This window comes from Anabrus simplex, chromosome 9, assembly GCF_040414725.1.
Source record: "Anabrus simplex isolate iqAnaSimp1 chromosome 9, ASM4041472v1, whole genome shotgun sequence".
NCBI lineage: Eukaryota > Metazoa > Arthropoda > Insecta > Orthoptera > Tettigoniidae > Anabrus > Anabrus simplex.
In genome coordinates, this window is record NC_090273.1 from 10,618,521 (window position 1) to 10,638,570 (window position 20,050).

The 20,050-nt window shown below is 38.3% G+C and overlaps 1 protein-coding gene across 1 annotated transcript in view; it reads right to left on the bottom strand.

Annotated features, from left to right (window-relative positions):
• scat (VPS54 subunit of GARP complex scat) overlaps window positions 1-20,050 on the bottom strand; it is a 112,467-nt gene that overhangs the window by 30,427 nt on the left and 61,990 nt on the right. Inside the window, exons 13-14 of the mRNA XM_067153860.2 lie at window positions 12,829-12,982; window positions 5,449-5,583 (exon numbers count right to left, since the gene is read on the bottom strand). Coding sequence (XP_067009961.2) covers window positions 5,449-5,583; window positions 12,829-12,982 — 289 coding nt within the window. The remainder of the gene's footprint in view (window positions 1-5,448; window positions 5,584-12,828; window positions 12,983-20,050) is intronic.

The window sequence follows — 20,050 nt, forward strand, 5'->3', positions numbered from 1 at the left end:
AGTGCTTATTCTCACAGTTCTCATGATCTATTTTGCACAAATGACTTTAAAATCATGTTAGGCCTCTATTCCAACAATGTACAAGAGCAAGTCAGTAATACCTATTTCTCTTTTCCTTGATGCAGGTTGTGCTCCCAATGGTCCACTAAGGAATTTGTTAGGTGTGCTGTTTTTTATTCTTGTGTTAATTTGAGTGTTAATTTGAGTTTTTAGTATTAATATGTTCATTTATTACCTATTTCTTGTCATTACATTAGTTAAAGGCATAAATGTATTATTATTTCTTGAAACATATGGCCTATTTTCTTCAAACCCCCTTTTATGGAAGAAATATCAAATCCCTCCGAGATTCGTTAAAAGGGGGTTCTACTGTATATGTTTTGAAACAGTAGCATTGGTTTTTCTTCACCGGATTAAAGAAAAAAGTATATTTTATATATATATATATATATAAAGATGTAAAACAGTGGTTCAAAGAGTGAAAGACCGGGTAAGTTGGCCGCGCGGGTAGGGGCACGCAGCTGTGAGCTTGCACCCGGGCAATAGTGGGTTTGAGCCCCCATGTCGGCAGCCCTGAAGATGGTTTTCCGTGGTTTCCCATCTTCACACCAGGCTGTACTTTCATTAAGGCCACGGTCGCTTCCTTCCCACTCCTAAGTGTTTCCTAGCCCATCGTCGCCATAAGACCTGTCTGTGTCGGTGCGATGTAAAACAAACAAACCAACAAAAAAAAAGTGAAGGATATTGAAAGACAAACAATAAGGTCTGACTGTAAGAGGAAGAGAACACTGGTTGAATTTTGTAAAATAAGGGAAAATATGACATTAACCAAATCGCATCATTTGACAATCCTAGCTCGCAAAAGTTATTCGCAGCAAATGAATCCAATGATGAGCTGAGCTTGCGGTGATGCACTGCTGTATATCAATACATGTACTTCAGTTACTAACTCACAGATGCCACTTGTATGCGTTCTGAGCTGAAGTTTAGACATGTGGCTTCGGTTATTCCCCGTGCTCCGCACTCAGGTTATTACACATTTCTAGAACGAGAGTTCACCTTATTTTGCTCACGGCAGTTGCAATCATGGTGTCAAGCAGACGTGTTGATGAAAATGGAATACGAAAGCTAAATTGTTTTTTAGAGAGTGATAATGAAGACAGTGATGTTTGTGATGACGAAATAGACCCTGAAGGTCTTAGTTCGAGTTCGAGTGATGCGTGTAATAGAGCTGATGACACAAAAAGTGATACAAATAACGGTGGGCCAAGTCTTTCGAAACGAGTTCGTACCTCGGCGCAGACTAACTTGAATGACTGGAACTGGACAAAAAGTGACAATATCCCTGTAGTACATACGTTTAGTGAATACAGCGGGGTTAGTGATAACTTAAGAAAAAGTTACTGTGCAGATGACTGCCGTAATACAGGATTTAAATGTGTTTTCTCAGTGAACTGTTACGGTATTTAAATAGGATGCGAATGTGTTAAGGACTGAAATGTTAACAAAAAGGGAAATGAGAGGGATAATTTAGTGACTGATGGGAGTATATAAGAATAAAGCTCTAAGAAAAAAAAAAAAAAGAAAAAAAAAAAAAAAAGAGGAAAATCTCTGCATTTTATGCAATAAGGACACGGAAGTTGCTCACTTACTATAAGACTGTAAAGAAACAAGAAAGGTAAGAGAGAAATAAATAGATGGAAAGGATTTTGTAAGTAAAATTGATAATGAACATGAATTTTTCACCATTGCTAAATTAATAGACAGAGAATGGAATAGAGGAATATGGGAAAAGAAATTAAAAGAGGATGAAAAAAGAGAAAATAAGTAAGGAGAAGATACATAATTATGTGTAGGTGTAAGTAACAATAGATAAATTGTTGTACCGGTACTGTAGGATTGCTATTTTTTTTTTACTCAAGTTAACTATTAAACTACATGTGAATTAAATATAGGCACTCAGGCGTTCTTCCAGTTATTCTATTCATTCAAAAGGTAGACAATATAAGAACTAATACAACTTAGGGAGAGTAAGAAACATGCAGATAACGAGCTTTACGTCTAGGACAAAATAAACAAATAATCTGAAAAGATGAAAAACAAATCAAAATACAATCTAGAAAGAGATGAAACATATTTAATTGTAAATGTTTAATGTTATATATGCATGTCCCAAATCATAATGGAGTACAATACTCCCTCCCCAGGTTTGGTTGATCCGAGTATTCTATTCTAGATAAAGAAAAACAAATTGAACAGTGCAATTTTTTAACCCATAAAGGAATACCTCACCCCTTACTAAAACAAGTATTTACCAGATACATAGATACAGCTAAAAGCCTAATGGAATACTCTGATACAGCATCAAGTAAATTCATAAAAATAGTTTCTCTTAGCTATATCAATTTTAACAGGAAGGAAAGTGATTTTTTTATGATATACTGTAGATGCTGATTCCCATAGAAAACCTGGAATATTTTTATTTTATTCACTAGTTTGTCTCTCTTTTTACCTCTGAGGTTGCTTGTACATACTCATATATACACCCACATTTAAAAGCCACTGTGGCAATGCCCAGCATATAATTATATACTCTTCGTACAGTACTAAGAGAAAAGTATTTGTATGGCCTGTATGAGCATATGCAAAAACAGTGTATAACCAATGAGTCCTAGAAGCCTTGATCTTCCAGTTCTCTTGTATTTCACAATAAATATTTCATAACTTGAAACTTTTATGCATCACTTAAGTCTTAACTGCCATCTGTGTTAAGAATTTCAACTTTTGACAATGATATAGTCAAAGGACGAATGTAAATAATGTCAGGGAACATACAGACACCGTGAAAAATGACTGAGCCTTCGAATGGTCCTTTGTATTCTGAAATTGAAAATGGTCCATTGGGAGATTGAGAAAATAACGTAAGCAGCTCTGCTAGCGATTCTAATAGTGCAGAAAGCAATGTAGATTATGCCCAAGAAGAATTTTTGCCTTTTAAAGAAAAAGAAGAAGACAGGGAATGTGTCATTGTAATATACATCTGCATATAGTGACATTCAAAGCATTTGGCACAAGTGTATGACTTTCAAAAAATTACTTTTACTGGACAATTGGGGCTACAGAAGGTGTTTAGATAAGGTTTTATTGTTCTTTGATGAGGAGGTTATAAATATCATAGCAGAAGACATGAACAGATATGCTGAGCAAAGCTGACAGGCAAGTGTCTGGGAAGCCAAGGTACACGTCAGGAACTGGGAGCAACAAAATTTATGTGGTGCTGAAAATTATACAGCGTCTCCAAAATTATTCAAAATTTGAAACATTCTCCAAATAATGAGCACAAAATTTCAGTCTGCCTACCTTCCATCACCAAACATCATAATTAATGAATCTTTGACTTTTGGAAAGGTCGGTTAAGCCTAAAACAGTATATTCCTCTGAAAGCCTCGAAGTTTGAAATAAAAATGAACAAACTCTGTGAGTTGTCTACAAGTATCCACTATTCAGACCCAGGGACATTCAAGACACCACTGGTAAGTCCATCTGAAAATTTTTTGTCATTAACTTGTATAGTTTCTGAAAGAAGCAACATTTTGTGAAGTGCCAGAGTTTAATTCTGTTAGTCAATTTAAATACTGCTTGGAGTCCAGAAACTAGGCCAGTTAAGTGACTGCTTGATAGGTTAAAGATAAAAGATGAATAAATTCATCACATACATTAGGATGGTAGTATTTAATCTGTTCAATGACATTCAGTAAGAACTTCTTGTATAACTAGTTCCTAGTAAAATTTTCCACACTATATTCTCTGAATCCAAGACAACTTTTTTCTCATTCAAGGGTCGTCTTGCATTCGCGACCTAACAGTAACTAACACCACTGGCAGCTACCACGGTAACCACGCTGCTTCTTGTCACCCACGCACGCGCACACACAAAACTCGCTGACAATCAATGCTCACTTTATTATACATCGCTAGCTGCGGCAACCGGGTTGTACAGTGCCTCTGTGTAATGTTGCTGGATGGAAATAGTGAAGAGAGAATGACATTTTATTAGCCTCTACAAATCTGCAGAATGGCATCAAAACATGCGAGCTTCAAATTCCTAGAAAGGCCACGGGTACTCAGTGGCACAGTTATAATGCGTCTAATGTATCTGACGCTTAGTAAAATTAAGTTTTATAGACAGCAGAAATATTTTCGTGATGCATCGTCATATTGTATAGAGCTGCGTAGAACATATTATGCCAGCAAGTTTTCAACGGGTTCTCTTTAATATTATGGTACCAATTTTACGTTAATGGTTATTAAACATGCCAAAAAAAAAGAATAATGGCGCAACCGCACAAAAAAAAAAAAATGGCATAAATAAAGTCAGTGTTTGGTGCAAAGAAAAAGATAGTCTAAAAATGTGTACTGTACAAAAAAGACATTCATATGATTTTACAAAGCACTTTTGAAACCTGTTTTAATTTTTGGAAGGAAAAAGTGGGGTTCGCCTTGCATTTAGCATCACATTGGATCTGGAGAAATATGGCACTTTTTCTCTGAGTGACAAAGTAAACTGTACGTTCAAAGAGTCAGCATAATATTAAGAAGCCTGTAATACTTGGCATCATAATTTTGTTTATTTATATTTCAAGTTCCTCATCCAGCGCATCATATGAACACTTTCAGTGATAGTAAAGCTATGCATGAATTTGAGTTTGTTTGATGACAAACCATACATTGTTATTAATTCATCATTATTTTTCCAATCACAACACATTAACTATATATTTTGACTAATAATATCCTGGTCCAGAGCAACATACCTGATATTCTTTTTTAATTTAGAGAAACATTGCAAGATTGATATTTAAAAACATGTTTTTTCTAGTGGTTTTACACTGTACTAACACAGCCAAGGTTTTCGACAATGTAAGGATGGGAAAATGCGAGGATTGGGATGGTACAGGCCGTGGCCTTAATAAAGGTACAGCCTGGTGCGAAAATGGGCAAGAAAACAATGTATAATGAACTGCAAAATATAAACAATCCGTAACTATTCTAATAGTGCCAAAAGGTTCAAATTCAATTTTACAGTTGGATTGACACCATATGCCATTATACACATGGTAGCAATAACTAATATTGCCATATTTGCTTTTGTTTGACAGGTCTAAAAGTTTTTAACTATGAAGACTATAATGGACAGTTTTCATAGAAATACTGCATTGATTTCTCCAATAGACAATTTTGAAAGATATGGATAGAAAAAACATGAAATGAGCCCTGGACAAAAACTACTAGGGAACATTGCATAAGTATCTATTCCAGGAAGCACAAATTGAGATGATGAGGAAGTATAAATGTTTAAATCAGGAGAGCAACGGAACTTTGGTTTTCTTTTTTTAAAGCACATTTTGGCAGACATTCAACATACGGCTAGAACAGAGAGGTACCAACCTGGACTTTGAATGCAGACTTAAGGGCTGTGCTCGTTCTACCACAAACACGTTCACACTGCTCTGTGAAGGCATCGATCACCTTTGAGAGCTCGCACACTTCACTGGCAGTGGCCTTCTCCATCAACAGAGGGGGCTAAAACAATTTAAAATGAAACTAGACTATAAGAAATACATCATAATTTATTTATTTAGATTATGGTACAAGTTAAGCCACATACAAATTGAGGAAGAAAGGACGTGATGAAAATACAAATTATAATTTACAAAACAAAATAAATACCATATATATAAAGAAATGAAAGGAAAAACACAGTACAGAAATGGAGAAACATATGTAGAATACAGAAAAGAAAAAGTAAAATATAAACAGAAATGTAACAAATACTGTATATACATAAATTAGCAGGTGAAAAAGTGAACTTATCTAGGACATCTGGTTGTTGATGCTGTCAGAAGGTCATCAGAGAAGGCTCCGAGTGGGTATCAGAAGATGATGTGTCGCAGTATCTGGAATTCTTTCCTCAAATCACAGCTTGCAGATGGCTGTAGGCACCAAGAACGCATAGCTGAGCCACTTCTTCCAAGGCCAATGCACATGCTGTCTAGTGGGACCGATACATTCTGCAGAAGATGAAATCCGGACGGGGACTGTCATCTCCATTCACCTGTGGCCTCTGCATGCTAATCTTCATTCCAGGTTCGCAAACCAGAGTAATTTTCTTTCATAAGCTTTTGAACCAGGAGCAGAGGAATCGGGCTGATGCAATTCAACGGATGTCTTGATGAATTGAAAGTGATTTATTGGCCCATATTTTATTTGCTTCTAGGATAAGATTTCAACATCATAATTGTTGTAATGGAAAGTAACAAACACATGAGAACATGACAGAACATGAAAAGGAAGACAAACACAATGAAATGTTGGTGTGGGAAGACAGACAATGTAGAAAAATGCTGAAAATTTGGATTATAAAAACAAATTTTACCTAAAAAACTAATTGTCCAAATGCAATGAAATTTGGTAGACATACCACTACTACTCTCCAAGCATTCAGATAACAGGAAAAATTTCAGAATTTGTTCCAGAATTGCAACAAGGCTATTCATTAATTGCATTGTTTCGCGTCAGAAAATAGGGCAGTCTAACTAAAATTTTATGACAATTCACACATGATTGAATGCTGCAAATAATCTAAGATAGGCCATTCATCAGTATGACAACCACCAACACAAAAATAGGTTTTAGAATATCCTTTGGAAAAACTGAGATCATATTTACCGATCTACTGATCTACCACAATAAAAGTAGGAAAGATCACAATATGAAGATAAAGTTGGAATTCAAGAGGACAAATTGGGGCAAATATTCATTTATAGGAAGGGGAGTTAGGGATTGAAATAACTTACCAAGGGAAATGTTCAATAATTTTCCAATTTCTTTGCGATCATTTAAGAAAAGGCTAGGAAAACAACAGATAGGGAATCTGCCACCTGGGCGACTACCCTAAATGCAGATCAGTAGTGACTGACTGATTGATTGATTGATAACAATTTATGGACAAGAAATCAAAATTGTTGATATTTACGAGAAATTATAACTTATAATCTTAATGAGAAGCCAGCTTAGCATAAGAGAATAAATAAAGCGAACAAAGCAAATTATATTACATACAACCAAAACAAAAAAAAGCTTATTATCGATGGCAAGAAAATGAAGACATTATAAAACAGTCACACAGCCTGCAATATTTTATGCTAGTCAAAACATTTTTAAAACCATTAATACAGCTAAAATAGACAAAATACTTAAGACAGAAAGAAGAATAACTAGAAAATGCATAAATAAACAATATCAAGCTAATGGACAATGGAGAATAGCATCAAATGAAACAGCTTATATGGAAATTGAATTGGTATTGAGAATGATTAGGAAAAATCACATAACATTCTTTGGACATCTTACCAGAACACCTGACACCAGAATAAGCAGAAAAACAATTGAAAAATTATGGAATAGAAGACCAAGATTGAGTGGATTATGGAAATAAAGATGATATTAAAGAACTCCAAGCACAGGTAGCAGGTAGGGAGGGACCCTCTTCGGAGGCAGCTCTACCCAGGGAGTGGTGCCCTTGCCTATGTGACTCTCAGAGCACAATCACCCGGTGTGTAACATCTGGTATGGGTCCCAGCTCAGGGTTACGAGTGAAGACCTCAACGGCATCTACAGCAGAGAAGATGGACTTTGGTATGGTGGAGATGGCGGAATGGCAAACCCATAGCGTCTGTACTCCAGAGGAGCGGCTGCAAAAGGCGCCTGACTCCATGTTAGGGGTGGCCTAATTTGAACCTGGCAGAAGGTAATAAAATGCCTTTGGGAGTGGCGAACCCATCGTACAAACAGCCTAAAAAATGAGTGCAAGTGAATCAAGGCCTCGAAAAAAGCTAGGGCGTCACACTGAAGTGACGCGCAGTTCCCGGTGCTCTGGGGGAACTGTGAGAAGTGGGCTACCAGACATCACAAGAATTGGTATCATCAATGTCATGACTTTGAATGGCAAGATAGAAGAACTGATACAGTATATGAAGAAGACATAGCAATGATGGGAATGAGTGAGACAAAATGGAACGGAAAAGGTGAAAAAGAATTGAAGAAAAGGTATAGATTATATTGGAGTGGAGGAAAGATGGCAACAAATAGTGTTGGTGTTTTATTGAGAGAAGACCTAGCACAACATGTAGACAAAATTGACCAGATCAGTGAAAGGATAATTAAAGTTAGACTTGGACTTGAGAGTGGAAATAAGGATTTTATACAGGTTTATGCACCCAAATCGGGGAATGCAGATGAATGTTTAGAAGAGTTTCTAGAAGAACTGGAAAGTTGTATTCAAGACAAAGAGATTATAATAATGGGATACACGAATGCACATGTTGGAACAGACAGACAGAGAAAAGAAGAGATAATTGGCTCCTATAGTTATGGAAACCAATATGAAGAAAGAGATTTGGTAATAGATTTTTGTAGAAGGAATGGATTAATTGTTGGCAATATGTGGTTTAGAAAAAAGAACTCACAAAAAATTAACTAAATATAGTTGGGGGGACAGAAAGACAAAGACAATGATTGATCTTATTCTGGGGGGAGAAGGAAAACTGTAGACAATTGGAAGATGTGACAGCAATGCCAAGAGCAGATTTGGAAGGAGACCATAGAGTGGTGGCAGCCAAATTAAGACTTGGTAAAATAACAAACTTAATAGAAAAAAAGGGAAAGAAAAATAAAGGGATGGAAGTTAAAAGGGAAAAAAATAAGGGAAAAGTTTCAAGAGAATCTGAAGAAAAAACAGTGTGAAAGAGGAATGGACATGTTTCAGAAATGGTTTTATAAAGTGTGCAGTAAACACCTGTGGAGGACGATCAGGGAGGAAAAAGGAAAAGGAGACTCCTTAGTGGAACAGCAGAGTAAAGGAGGATGGCTTGGAGGAAGTGGATAGGCAGCAATAGTACAGAGAATTGGAAGAAATATAAAGAAGCCAAAAAGGTACATAAGAAAATAGTACAAGAAGACAAACAGAAGTTTCACAGAAACTTTACAGGAGGATATAAAGGGAAGAAAAAGGTTTTGTATGGTTTAGTGAAGAATAGTTTATGAAATAGGGAAGATACAAAATTTGTAAAAATAAAAACTGAAACGGGACAGATATTGACGCAAAGAGATGACATACTAAAAAGGTGGGAAGAATACTTCTCAGGATTGGTAAATATTAAATACAGTGAACTGGTAGATGAGAAGTTAACAGAAAAAAGGGAAAGAAAAGGGATGGAAGTTAAAAAAGAAAAAAAATAAGGGAAAAGTTTCAAAAGGATCTGAAGAAAGAAATTCGCAAGTGGTTAAAAGTTTCAAGTACTTGGGAAGTGTGATCACAGAAGATGGAAAGATAACCGAGGAAACTGGGAAAAGAATACAAGCAGCAAACAGCTTCTAGCAGAGTGTAAGGGGTATTTTGTGGAACCAAGATGTCCCGAAGAAATGTAAGAAAGTATTATATTCAACCTATTATGAACCCACACTAACCTACGCAGCTGGATCGTGGACTACAACAAAACAAGAGGAGAGTAGAAAACAGGCAGCGGAGATGAAATTCCTAAGAGGAACCGAGCGCAAGACCAGAAAGGACAGAATTAAAAATGAAGAGATAAGGAAAAGAATAGGAATCTTGAAATTTCAAGACAGGATAGAAATAACAAAGCTTAAGTGGTATGGGCATATGATGAAAATGGGAGAAGTGAGTGTGCCAAAAAAAAGCTTTTTCAGAGAAGTTAACAGGAAAGAGGTAAACAGATTCAGTGTGGGAGTGCATAGTGAAGAGGGGAGGAAAACCAGAAGATTACTTAAAAAAGGAGAAGAGTGGTGGAGAGACAGGCAGCGATGAAGGTCCTTGACTCACAACCCGACCTGGGAAGCTGGAAATGAAAATGATTATGATTAAAGAACTCCAAGCTACAACAGATGACCTTAAGGAAAATAAATAAATAAATAAATAAATAAATAAATAAATAAATAAATAAATAAATAGATAAATAAATAAATAAATAAATAAATAAATAAATAAATAAATAAATAAATAAATAATATATTATATTTTAGTTTACGGCCGTTAGATACCACATCAGGTAACAGTTACATGTTTCTGGAAGCCTCCTTCACAGCCCAAAACTTTAGCATCCTTCCTCTGGCAGCCCGTCTCCTTCCTTCCACCACCCACAGTTAAGTTTTGGTTCATCATGGAATTCCTGAAATTTGTCGATCACTGACCTGAACTTTGTTCGGTTTGAGATGTCTTCTGAATTTAGTCCCACCTGTTTGAGATTCTTTCTCACCTCCCTGAACCATTTGTCTAACACTTTAGGTCTGCTGTCTAGTATTGTGAAAATCCTTTTCGTTAGTCTCTTCTCATCCATTCTAAATAAATGCCCATAGAATTTAAGTCTCCGTTTTCTCATGGACTCCGTTAGCCTTTCATTGTCATGGTAAAGTTCTTCCCTTCCTCGTAACCTGTACTCTCCGTCCACAATCTTTAGACCCATTATTTTGCAAAGGATCTTTCTTTCGAATTTCTCAGCTTCTCTCAGTCCCGCTTTCCCTGTCATTTGGAGGCATTCACTAGCATAAAGACATTCCGTTTTAATCACTGTATTGTAGTGCCTCAGTTTAGCTCGCCTGGAGATGGTTTTCTTCTTGTATATAGGATATATCCTACAAAAATCCACAGCCATCTTCTCCCATCTGGTGTTGTTTGCTTCTCTTTCATTAGTTTTCAATTGCACTATTTCACCCAGATACTTAAAGCTATCAAATCTTTCTATTTTACAGGGTTCTGTCTTCAGGCACCGAGGGGGTATTTTGATGTTTGTTATATATTTAGTTTTGAAAGAAATCTGTAGTCCTGCTTTTTCTGCCTGTAGTTTTAGTACATTCAGCTGTTCTATTGCTGTGTCAGTATTCCTAGATAGCAGCGCGAGGTCATCAGCAAAGGTAAAGCAATTAAACATGACACCACTTTTTGATCCTCCAATGTATACTTGGTTCAGTAGTCCTTTTCTGTCCAGTTCTTTGTCCCAGTCCCAGATAATCTTCTCCAACACATAGTTGAAAAGAATTGGCGACAGTCCATCACCCCTGTCTGACTCCTGTTTCAATAAGATGTACAATATTATAGGGAAGGATCCACCTTTCAATACTCCGTAGACTTTTTACTACGGAGTATTGAAAGGTGGATCCTTCCCTATAATAGTGTACATCTTATTTTCTCTATTCAATACGGAACAATCATGAAGTTTTTAACTTTAAATATCCTGTTTCAATATCGAACTGCTTGGAGACAATGACAATAATTACAAAAGAAATATTTTTAAAAAAATTGGAAATTAACAAGCCAATACACAGAGTTTTATTTTGCCCACCTGGTATTAGGGTTGTAATTATCTTATAACAATATATTGATTTGTACTGAAAAGGTAGACTCCTTTCAATTTCACTTAATGTAAGATTATTGCATATATAGGGCCTACAAGTTTTCAACATTAGGACTAGTACCTAAAATAATTCAGGGTGTTCATTTGTTCCAGATGTAATATATCCTCTCAAGCTACACTTGAATGAAAATGTAGATCTTGACTGAAAAAAGAAAGGAAGTGAAATATACACACAAATGTGAGTTTTAAGTTTTCAGTCGAACCAACTGCAGACAACATCTTCAGGTCTGCAGACCTTGGGGCTTGAACAAATCAACTTCCAAATGTGAGCTTACAGAGTGTAATGAAACCACCTGGCTAAAACTTCAGGAATGAATTCCTCACATGGAAAGAAGAATAAAAGACTATAATAACAAGGGTTCCGAAGTACATAATTACGCAGTTATCATAGTGCACTCTAGCTCATCTTACCGTTACATTTGTTAACATGTGTCGTGAGTTGCACAGAAAACTGCTGGAACAGCCGACATCCGATAAGAAATGTTCAAAATGTGTACCTCGTGTCTGAATACGGGCTCCTGCTCCTCTTTGCACTGTGTACTGTATGAGAAGCAGCCGCAATTTAAGCATGGAGAGCACCAAAGACTGTGTTCGACATTCTCAAGGGTCTGAGCTTTCTGAAGGTCAGCCAGTGGACTGAGGCCAACTCGCTCCCCGTATATATATACTCTGAAAGCCGCTCACTTTTCTAAGCGGCCTTTATCATAGGAGGGGTGCTCTAAGTATTTTGATTTCTGTGTTCCTCAGTACTGGAATCCAGGCTTTGTTACCACATTCTTTTTTCCAAATGAAATAGTGTGCACATTTGAATATTTCTATTGCTTTCCACTGCATCTGGGCATGATAATGTACTGCGGAATGTCTGTGTTCCCACACTATGTCATGGCTGTCAAAGAAAGAATGCTTGGCAACAGACGACCTCACTGCCGGTCCTAGGCAGCTGTGTCAGCTGAGTTCCTTAAGTCTTATGTTCCTCTTTATTATACACTTGCATATCTGACCACAGCTTCACAGTATTCCATAAATTCCATAAACTCCTACGGTGGATATATACCAGTTGAGGCTTACACAGCCAGCGTTACGAAGAATTTTTCGGCCTTGAGGTGGAATTCTGACAAGCCTTTATAAACATTTTCCGTAATTCAACTGTAGTGAAAAATCACCATCCACAGTGAAATTAAATGGCGTATGGCTTTTAGTGCCGCGAGTGTCTGAGGGCATGTTCGGCTCACTATCCATAGTAACAACTTAGAAGAAGGACTCACTTTGCACTGATTTTCATGATAACCAAGCATTACAGCTACAATATTATAGTATGTTTAATCTAACACATGCTAACCTGTGACTGTGACACTTGGTTCCTATCTTGAGCAGATACAAGCTGCGCCACACGCTCATGGGCAAAATCGCACACTGAGGTCAGTAGTTCTTGTAGCTTAGCGCACACCTTTTGGTGCTCCTCTTCAGAAAGAAAGCTGTCACTTGGATCAGACCTAGAAGAGCAACAACCAAAGAAACACAGTCTTAGAAATGGACAGAAATCCCAGATCTCTCAAAAGTGCTTTGCATCCATCACAAAATAAGTTTACACTCATTATATCAAACTCCTGTTTTGTGTGTCACTCGTGATGCTTTACAGTGTCAAAATATGGAGACTAACAAAATTATCAACGAACTGACTGCAATGTGGATGTAGTGCAGAGATCCCATGGGCACATATCATCACCAATGTGGCATTTTCATTCTGCAGGAAAAATCATGTGTATTCTTAAACCTAGTAAAATGTAGAAAGGCAGCCTATTCTGCTCGTGTCTTTTAAAATGACAAATACAGCCCAATACGACTGATCGCAGACAGGAAGACAGAGGGGAAACAGGGATGTGAGTGGTGGTGATTACTGTTTAAAGAGGAAATACAATAAGGCAACCGTCCTCTATATAAAACTAATCAGAGAAAAAAGAATGGAATGGATCAGACATTCCAAAAAATGAAGATATCGGCCAAAGAAACACAAGGGCCACAAAGGGCATGAAAATGAAAGACGCTCTAGGATTCACAAACCTAACACTGTCAGGGTCGGAAAAGAACAAGAGTTGACCAAGAGAGGTCGGATGGGTTAGATGAAAGTGAAGAGTCTGGCACAAGTAAGTGGAAGCAATGCCAGGACTCAGCTGAGAGCCCCATGATCGCCATCCCACGCTCCCAAGTTGAGAGTCCCTGGGGCCTAGAGATGTGAGCACAGAAGATTACCCACAGCACGGAATCTTACACAGTGTTTTGACATCTATGATGATGTCACTTTGATCCGGGAAACAAAAAATAGAAAACATTTCTCTATGATGATAGTCAACCTTCTCTGAGGACTCAGGAAGAAGAAAAATGTATACATTTTGAGCACAAAATTACTGCAGATGGACAGAGCACAGCTAATATAAAAAGCAGAATTGACCCAGCCAAGGTAGCATTTAAAAAGAAAAGAACCATTCTAAACACTGAAAACTTAACAAAACAAAATATATATATATATAAACAGACATGGTGTCTAGTCCTTTAAAGTCTGGAAATACGGACCAAAGGGAAGACGAGAGGCGCTCTAGCTGCGCTGTTGGGAGACAAATGGAAAGGACATCATGGATGGCAAAAATGACTCTCAAGGATTCCTAACCAGAGTTATAGAGAAATCTTCAAAAGGAGCTAATGAAATGAGACACCAGTACAGGTGCAACATCATTTTAGTGAAGGTTTTGGAGGGATACATGGAACGCTAAAGACAAAGAGGCAAGCCAAATTGCAATTCATTAATGAATACAAAACGGCTATGTGCAATGGAAAGACTAGAAGTAGAAACATTTCACAAATCAACTGTCATTTTCCATTCCACTTCAAGTTGTGTCGATAGATTATTTGCTGGAAACTTCTGACGTTTGTTTGTTAAGTTTTAAAGAACGAAAGATCTTCACTGGCGTAATCACATAAACAGCATTGTAAGTGAAGGTTACAGATCATATGGTTCTGAGGGTATTTAGGGTTTGTAATAAGGATGTAAAGGCGAGAGCATGTAAGGCCCCAATTAGAGGATAGCTTCAGGGTATGGGTCTCTCACCAGGATCTGTACTTGATTCAAGAACTGGAAAACATCCAAAGGAAACCAGCACCATTTGTTTTGGGTGATTTCACACAAACGAGTAGTGTTATGTTGCAAACTTTGGGCCGGGAAGACTTGAGAGTACGGAGAGTAGCCCCTCGTCTAAGTGGTAGATGCCAAGCTGTCAGTGGAGAGAAGGTGTGAAATGACGTTACTAGAAGAAAAGTTTGATTGGAGCTTTTAAACTTAAGAAGGATCGTAATATGAAGATAAAATTGGAATTCAAGACTACCATTTGGGGCAAATTCCGTTTAAGGAAGACGAATGAAGGATTGGAGAAACTTACCAAGGGAGATGTTTGATAAATGTCCAACTTCTTTGAAATCATTCAAGAAAAGAGTAGGTAAACAACAGATAGGGAATCTGCCACCTGGGCGACAGAATATCAGTGTTGATTGAGTGACTGATGTACACTGACTTAGCAAATGTCATGGGATAGTCACCTAATAGCATGTGAGGCCTCCTCTGGCCCTGCGAACTGCAGTGAGACGCCGTGGAAGTGAGTCAACAAGTCCCTGGTAGTCCTCTGGACGCAGCTGACACCAAATCGTTTGCAGAGCGGCCGCCAATGCTGGTCTGTTCGTGGGTGCAGGATCCATGGCACGGAGCCTCCGTTCCAGGACATCCCAGATAAGCTCGATAGGGTTCATATCGGGGCTCCTGGGTGGCCATGGCAGTCGTTGGACCTCCGCTGTATGTGCCTGGAACCATTCCTGAGCGACGTGGTGGCGTGTTATCATCTTGAAACACCGCAGAACTGTCTGGGCGCTGGAAGGTCAAAAATGGGTGGAGATGGTCTCCGAGCAGCTCAACATACCGCGTACAATTCAAAGTCTCTTCCAGAACAACTAGGAGGCCCATTCCATACCAGGAAAATGCACCCCAGACCAAAACAGAGACAGAAACGCCCTGGACCACACCTTCGAGGCAGGCAGGATCCATCGCTTCATGTAGTCTGCGCCATACACCGTGTCTCCCATCGACATGGTGCAGTTGAAATCATGATTCGTCTGACCACATCACGTTACGCCAATGTTCCAGTGTCCATCCCTGGTGACAAATGCGCGTCGTTGTGCCCGATGACGTTGGGTTAACAGTGGCACCCATGTGCGGCACCGGCTCCCATACCCCATAGAACCCATGTTCCTACAGATTGTCCACTGGGAGACGTTCTAGCACGGCCTGTGTTGAACTGAGCCGTGATTTGTTGCACGGTTGCCCGTCTGTCACTATTGACAATCCGTCTCAGATGTCGCCGGTCACGGTCATCGAGGGTGGCTGGACGGTGACACCCGCATTCAACCATTCACGATACACCCTGGACATGGTCGATTGTGTAAAGCCGAATTCCCGCACCACTTCCAAAATCGCACTTCCCATCCTTCGGGCACCGACCACCATACCTCGTTCAAACGGTGTCAGCTCACGACGACGATCCATGTTTCACCTATCACATGCACAGACACTGCTCACAAGGTCTCCTGTACAACTGCCGCTGGCACAGGGGACGTGTGGTGCGCAGACAACACACCTGCGCATCAGTGCTCCGCTACCCCATGACATTTGCTCAGTCAGTGTATATTAGAATGAATACACAAAATTAATGTGTGAAAGAATGAATGAATAAGTGCAAACAAGTACTTTTCTAGACTTAACACAATGCTGACAGGACCCAAATCTACTCGTACTTGTGTTTGGCTGGCCAAACACTGATGGCTGGTCCTGAGTTGACTAGTGTTCAGGAGACTTGTACATTTGGAGACATCTTTTTGGATTTCTGAAAATAGCTGGTGGTCAATGTTGATAAAATTTCAGTGTTGTAGGTTTTGGTTATACAAAGCTACCATATCTTTTTGTTCTTCTTCTCTTGAGTCATTTGTTTCTTTTTCAGACCTTACGTTTACATCGTTCAAAGAGCCATGTCGTGGGTAGATCCAGACAACATATTAAATGTATTGTTTGCAGATAAGAGTTTGGAATGCCCAAGTGATGTTGAAGAACACAAGTTCAATATTAAAAGCTCTTCTGAAGAAAGTGTCAGTAGCAATGATCAAGATACCCTTCAAAACAATGAGAAATTGTGGAGGTTGCAAATGAGACTGAGAGTGATGTGTGAACATAAATGATATTTCTACTTCATATAATGAGTGGGTAGCAAATAATAGTCCACTGACATTAAGAGACTTCACAGGAACTCCAGGCATGATGATGAATCTGAAAATATTGAAGTATAGGGCTTATTTTTTGTGATTAATTTTTGAATTTGTGACAGAGTAAATGAACTTGTATTGCCAGCATACTCCATCATATAAAATATTCCCTAAGAACCTGAAGAGGATTAAAGTAATTAGCAATGAGATGAGAATTTTTTTCTTTGTTTATATATTGTTGGGAAAGGTAAAGAAGTCATGTTACAAGGTCTACTGGTCAACTGATCCTCTCTTAGAAAACACCACATACCAGTACTCCAAGACAATGAACCAGACACTCTCATACTTTCATTTTAGTGACAATAGTCAGGCCACAATTGATAAAAAGTGCTTCATAAATGTCAGCCCCTTTTAGATTATTTTCTACCAAAATTTCAGTCCTTATACAAACCCAAGCAATGGTCTGTAAGGCTAACACTGGTTATATCTACAACATGAAGATATCTACAGATGAGGGAAAGCAATTAGAACAAACAATATAGGTCAGTCTTAAGGCCTTTCCTTGGTATGTGGCACCACATATACCAAGATAACGGTAATTATAATAGCATGCCCACTGGTGAAACACTTCTGAAACACAAAACTTGAGTTTGTGGTACTATTAGCAGAATTCTGGGTAATCAGGTGATGTGAAATCTAGTTCTAAGGAACTATAAATAGGAGAGGTAACTTGTGTGCAGAGATGGAAGGTCACGCTTCTAGTTTGGAAAGAAAAAGGACTGTCAGAATGATGTTTCTAGGCATTTGTACAGGCAAATAGGATAGAGAGACTAACTGTGTAATTGAATATAATCAATACTTGGCTATACCTGTAGCATGAAGGGAGTTGATCAAGTTGACCTTGATCTTACTTCATTGTTCTGTGTAAGATAATCAAAAGGAGCAAGAAAGTAGATTTATATCTTGTAAACTGTGTATCATTTAATGCATTCAGGCTGTGTTATACCTTGAACACACAAAAAATGTTAAAGTATAAGCAGCCTGGGCAACTGATAATCAAGATGTCGCTGATCTTCAACGTTACTCTTCTTCAAACTTTTCTAAGAGGGCCCCAAGTAAGAACCCACCTGAGAGGCTGTCAGGTCAGATAAAGGATCATGTCCTTGTGGAAATTCCAGTAATAGGAGTTAAAAAAAAAAAAAAAACCTACAAGAGTGTGTTCCAGCAATAGCAACTGGAGTGAAACGATATATATGTGCAAAGTGAGCCCCTTCACAGAGGTCACTGCTCCTTGAACTACCACATTATTAGGACTCTTTCACAAGGTCTGTAGTAAATTTCATCATAATCAGTACAAGATGAGTGAAGCCAGACTCTCTTGATTCTATGCACAGTAGCAGTGGTTAGGGCGAGGGAGTGGGGGGGGGGGGGCAGTTCCCCCCCTTTTGTGGAGAAAACATTACTTCTGTACTCCATTTTAGCTGGCTGAAACTAGGAATTATTTTTAAAAAAGGGCTGTTTGTACAAGCCCTGTTGTCTTATCAGCTAATTCATTCCTTTATTTTTTTAATTACTGAATTTAAAAAATTATTAACGGAAATATGCACAAAAAGTCATTCGTCCTGGCTAACCATTTTGTATGGTGCCACAGCAGTAGTGGAGACTTTGTATGTGCTGTGAGGGGTATATATATATATATATATTTATTCCCCCCCCCCCAAGGTCTTGAACACTGAGGTACGTTTCACCCACTTGCCACACGCATTCGTCAGCCTGGCAATATCTTTAGTGTATGATTTTCTTGGTGTAAAGTAAATATTTTTTTAAATTGTATATTCATGCCGTACTTCTATTTAATAGTAATACATGTGTAATTATTGTTCCTTTGGTGAAAGTTTTATTGTATAGTACTGAATCAAGATCTCAAAAAACTATTATTACCGCACTATTGGTAAACTCTCAACCTTTACCTCTCTGTTGAAATTCGCTCAGAGGGCTTAAAAAACTTACCATTTTGTAGCCTTTTTTCTTCCCATTTTTGATGTGCATTCCTCACTTCCCCCCACATACACTATATCCCACAATCCCGGGTAAATATGCGGCCCGTACAATCTTCCGCCCCCCTCCAACTTCTAAATCCCAATCACTGCTACTGTCTATGTATGCGCTTTAACATGAAGTTGCTTAAGAAATGGTCAGGAACAGGACATGTGCAGTGTGAGGAGCACGCAATCAACAGTATGTTAAGATCATCTATATACAGTAGAACCTCGATAATTCAAAATAGGTTAATTCAAAATCTCTCCTAATTCGAAACAGCTCTCGTTCTCGGAAACATGAGGTAAGGCTTTGCATGTTATTTAAATTGTTTAATTCGAAATACGGATAATTCGTAATTCGAAGAACAATGTCGGTCCCGTTACCGAAATTCAGACTTTTAATTCGAAACTACCTTTACATTTTGAAAAAATAGCATTTTACAGAGTAATTTAAATTCAAAATTTCTCCGTGTCATGAAAGAACGCGTCTTCCGGAACGTGAAGGGGTAACTTTGCGCACTTTCACCTACTTTGGCGTGTCTACAGTGTGCTTCATATCTGCTATGTTCCAGCGAAATCGTAATAATTATTTTGTATTCGGCGTTTTAAGGAACGCCACAATATCACGTAGCAAGCACCAGGCAGTGTGCGGAGAGGTAGATCCGCGAACACTGGCGATGCCGACAGTTGGCGAAAAAGCGCGGCTTATAGCCTGTAATCAATTCGTACACACCAAGCAATATTGTCATTGCCGATGAAACTGCATTATTTGTTTGTTTTATTTTTTTAAATGCTGAGGCCAAACGGACTTATGGTTTTAAAGGAGAGAACTGCCAGCCGGGAAATATACTGTTGCTAACACAGTGCACATGGAAGCGAGAGACTTCCTTCTCCTGTCATAGGAAAGTTCGAAAAGCTACGATGTTTTAAGGGCGTCAGGCACTTTCCATGCCAGTACAAGGCATCTACAAATGCAGACAGTACAGTAATCCAAAAGATAAAGCATTTGCACAGGGGAGCCAGCATAATTTTTCCTCGTCTTTGAATCATGTTTTTCTTCCTTTCGTTGCGTGAGGTTATGTTTGTCATTGTTTTACACAAGTACATTATTTGAATAATGTAAATGCACCTTGTTGGATAAATTTCTGAAATAGTGTTCTCCATGGCATTTGAAAAGATTAAACTGAGAAAATCAAGGTGATTGCATGCATTAATGGGTCATAGAAG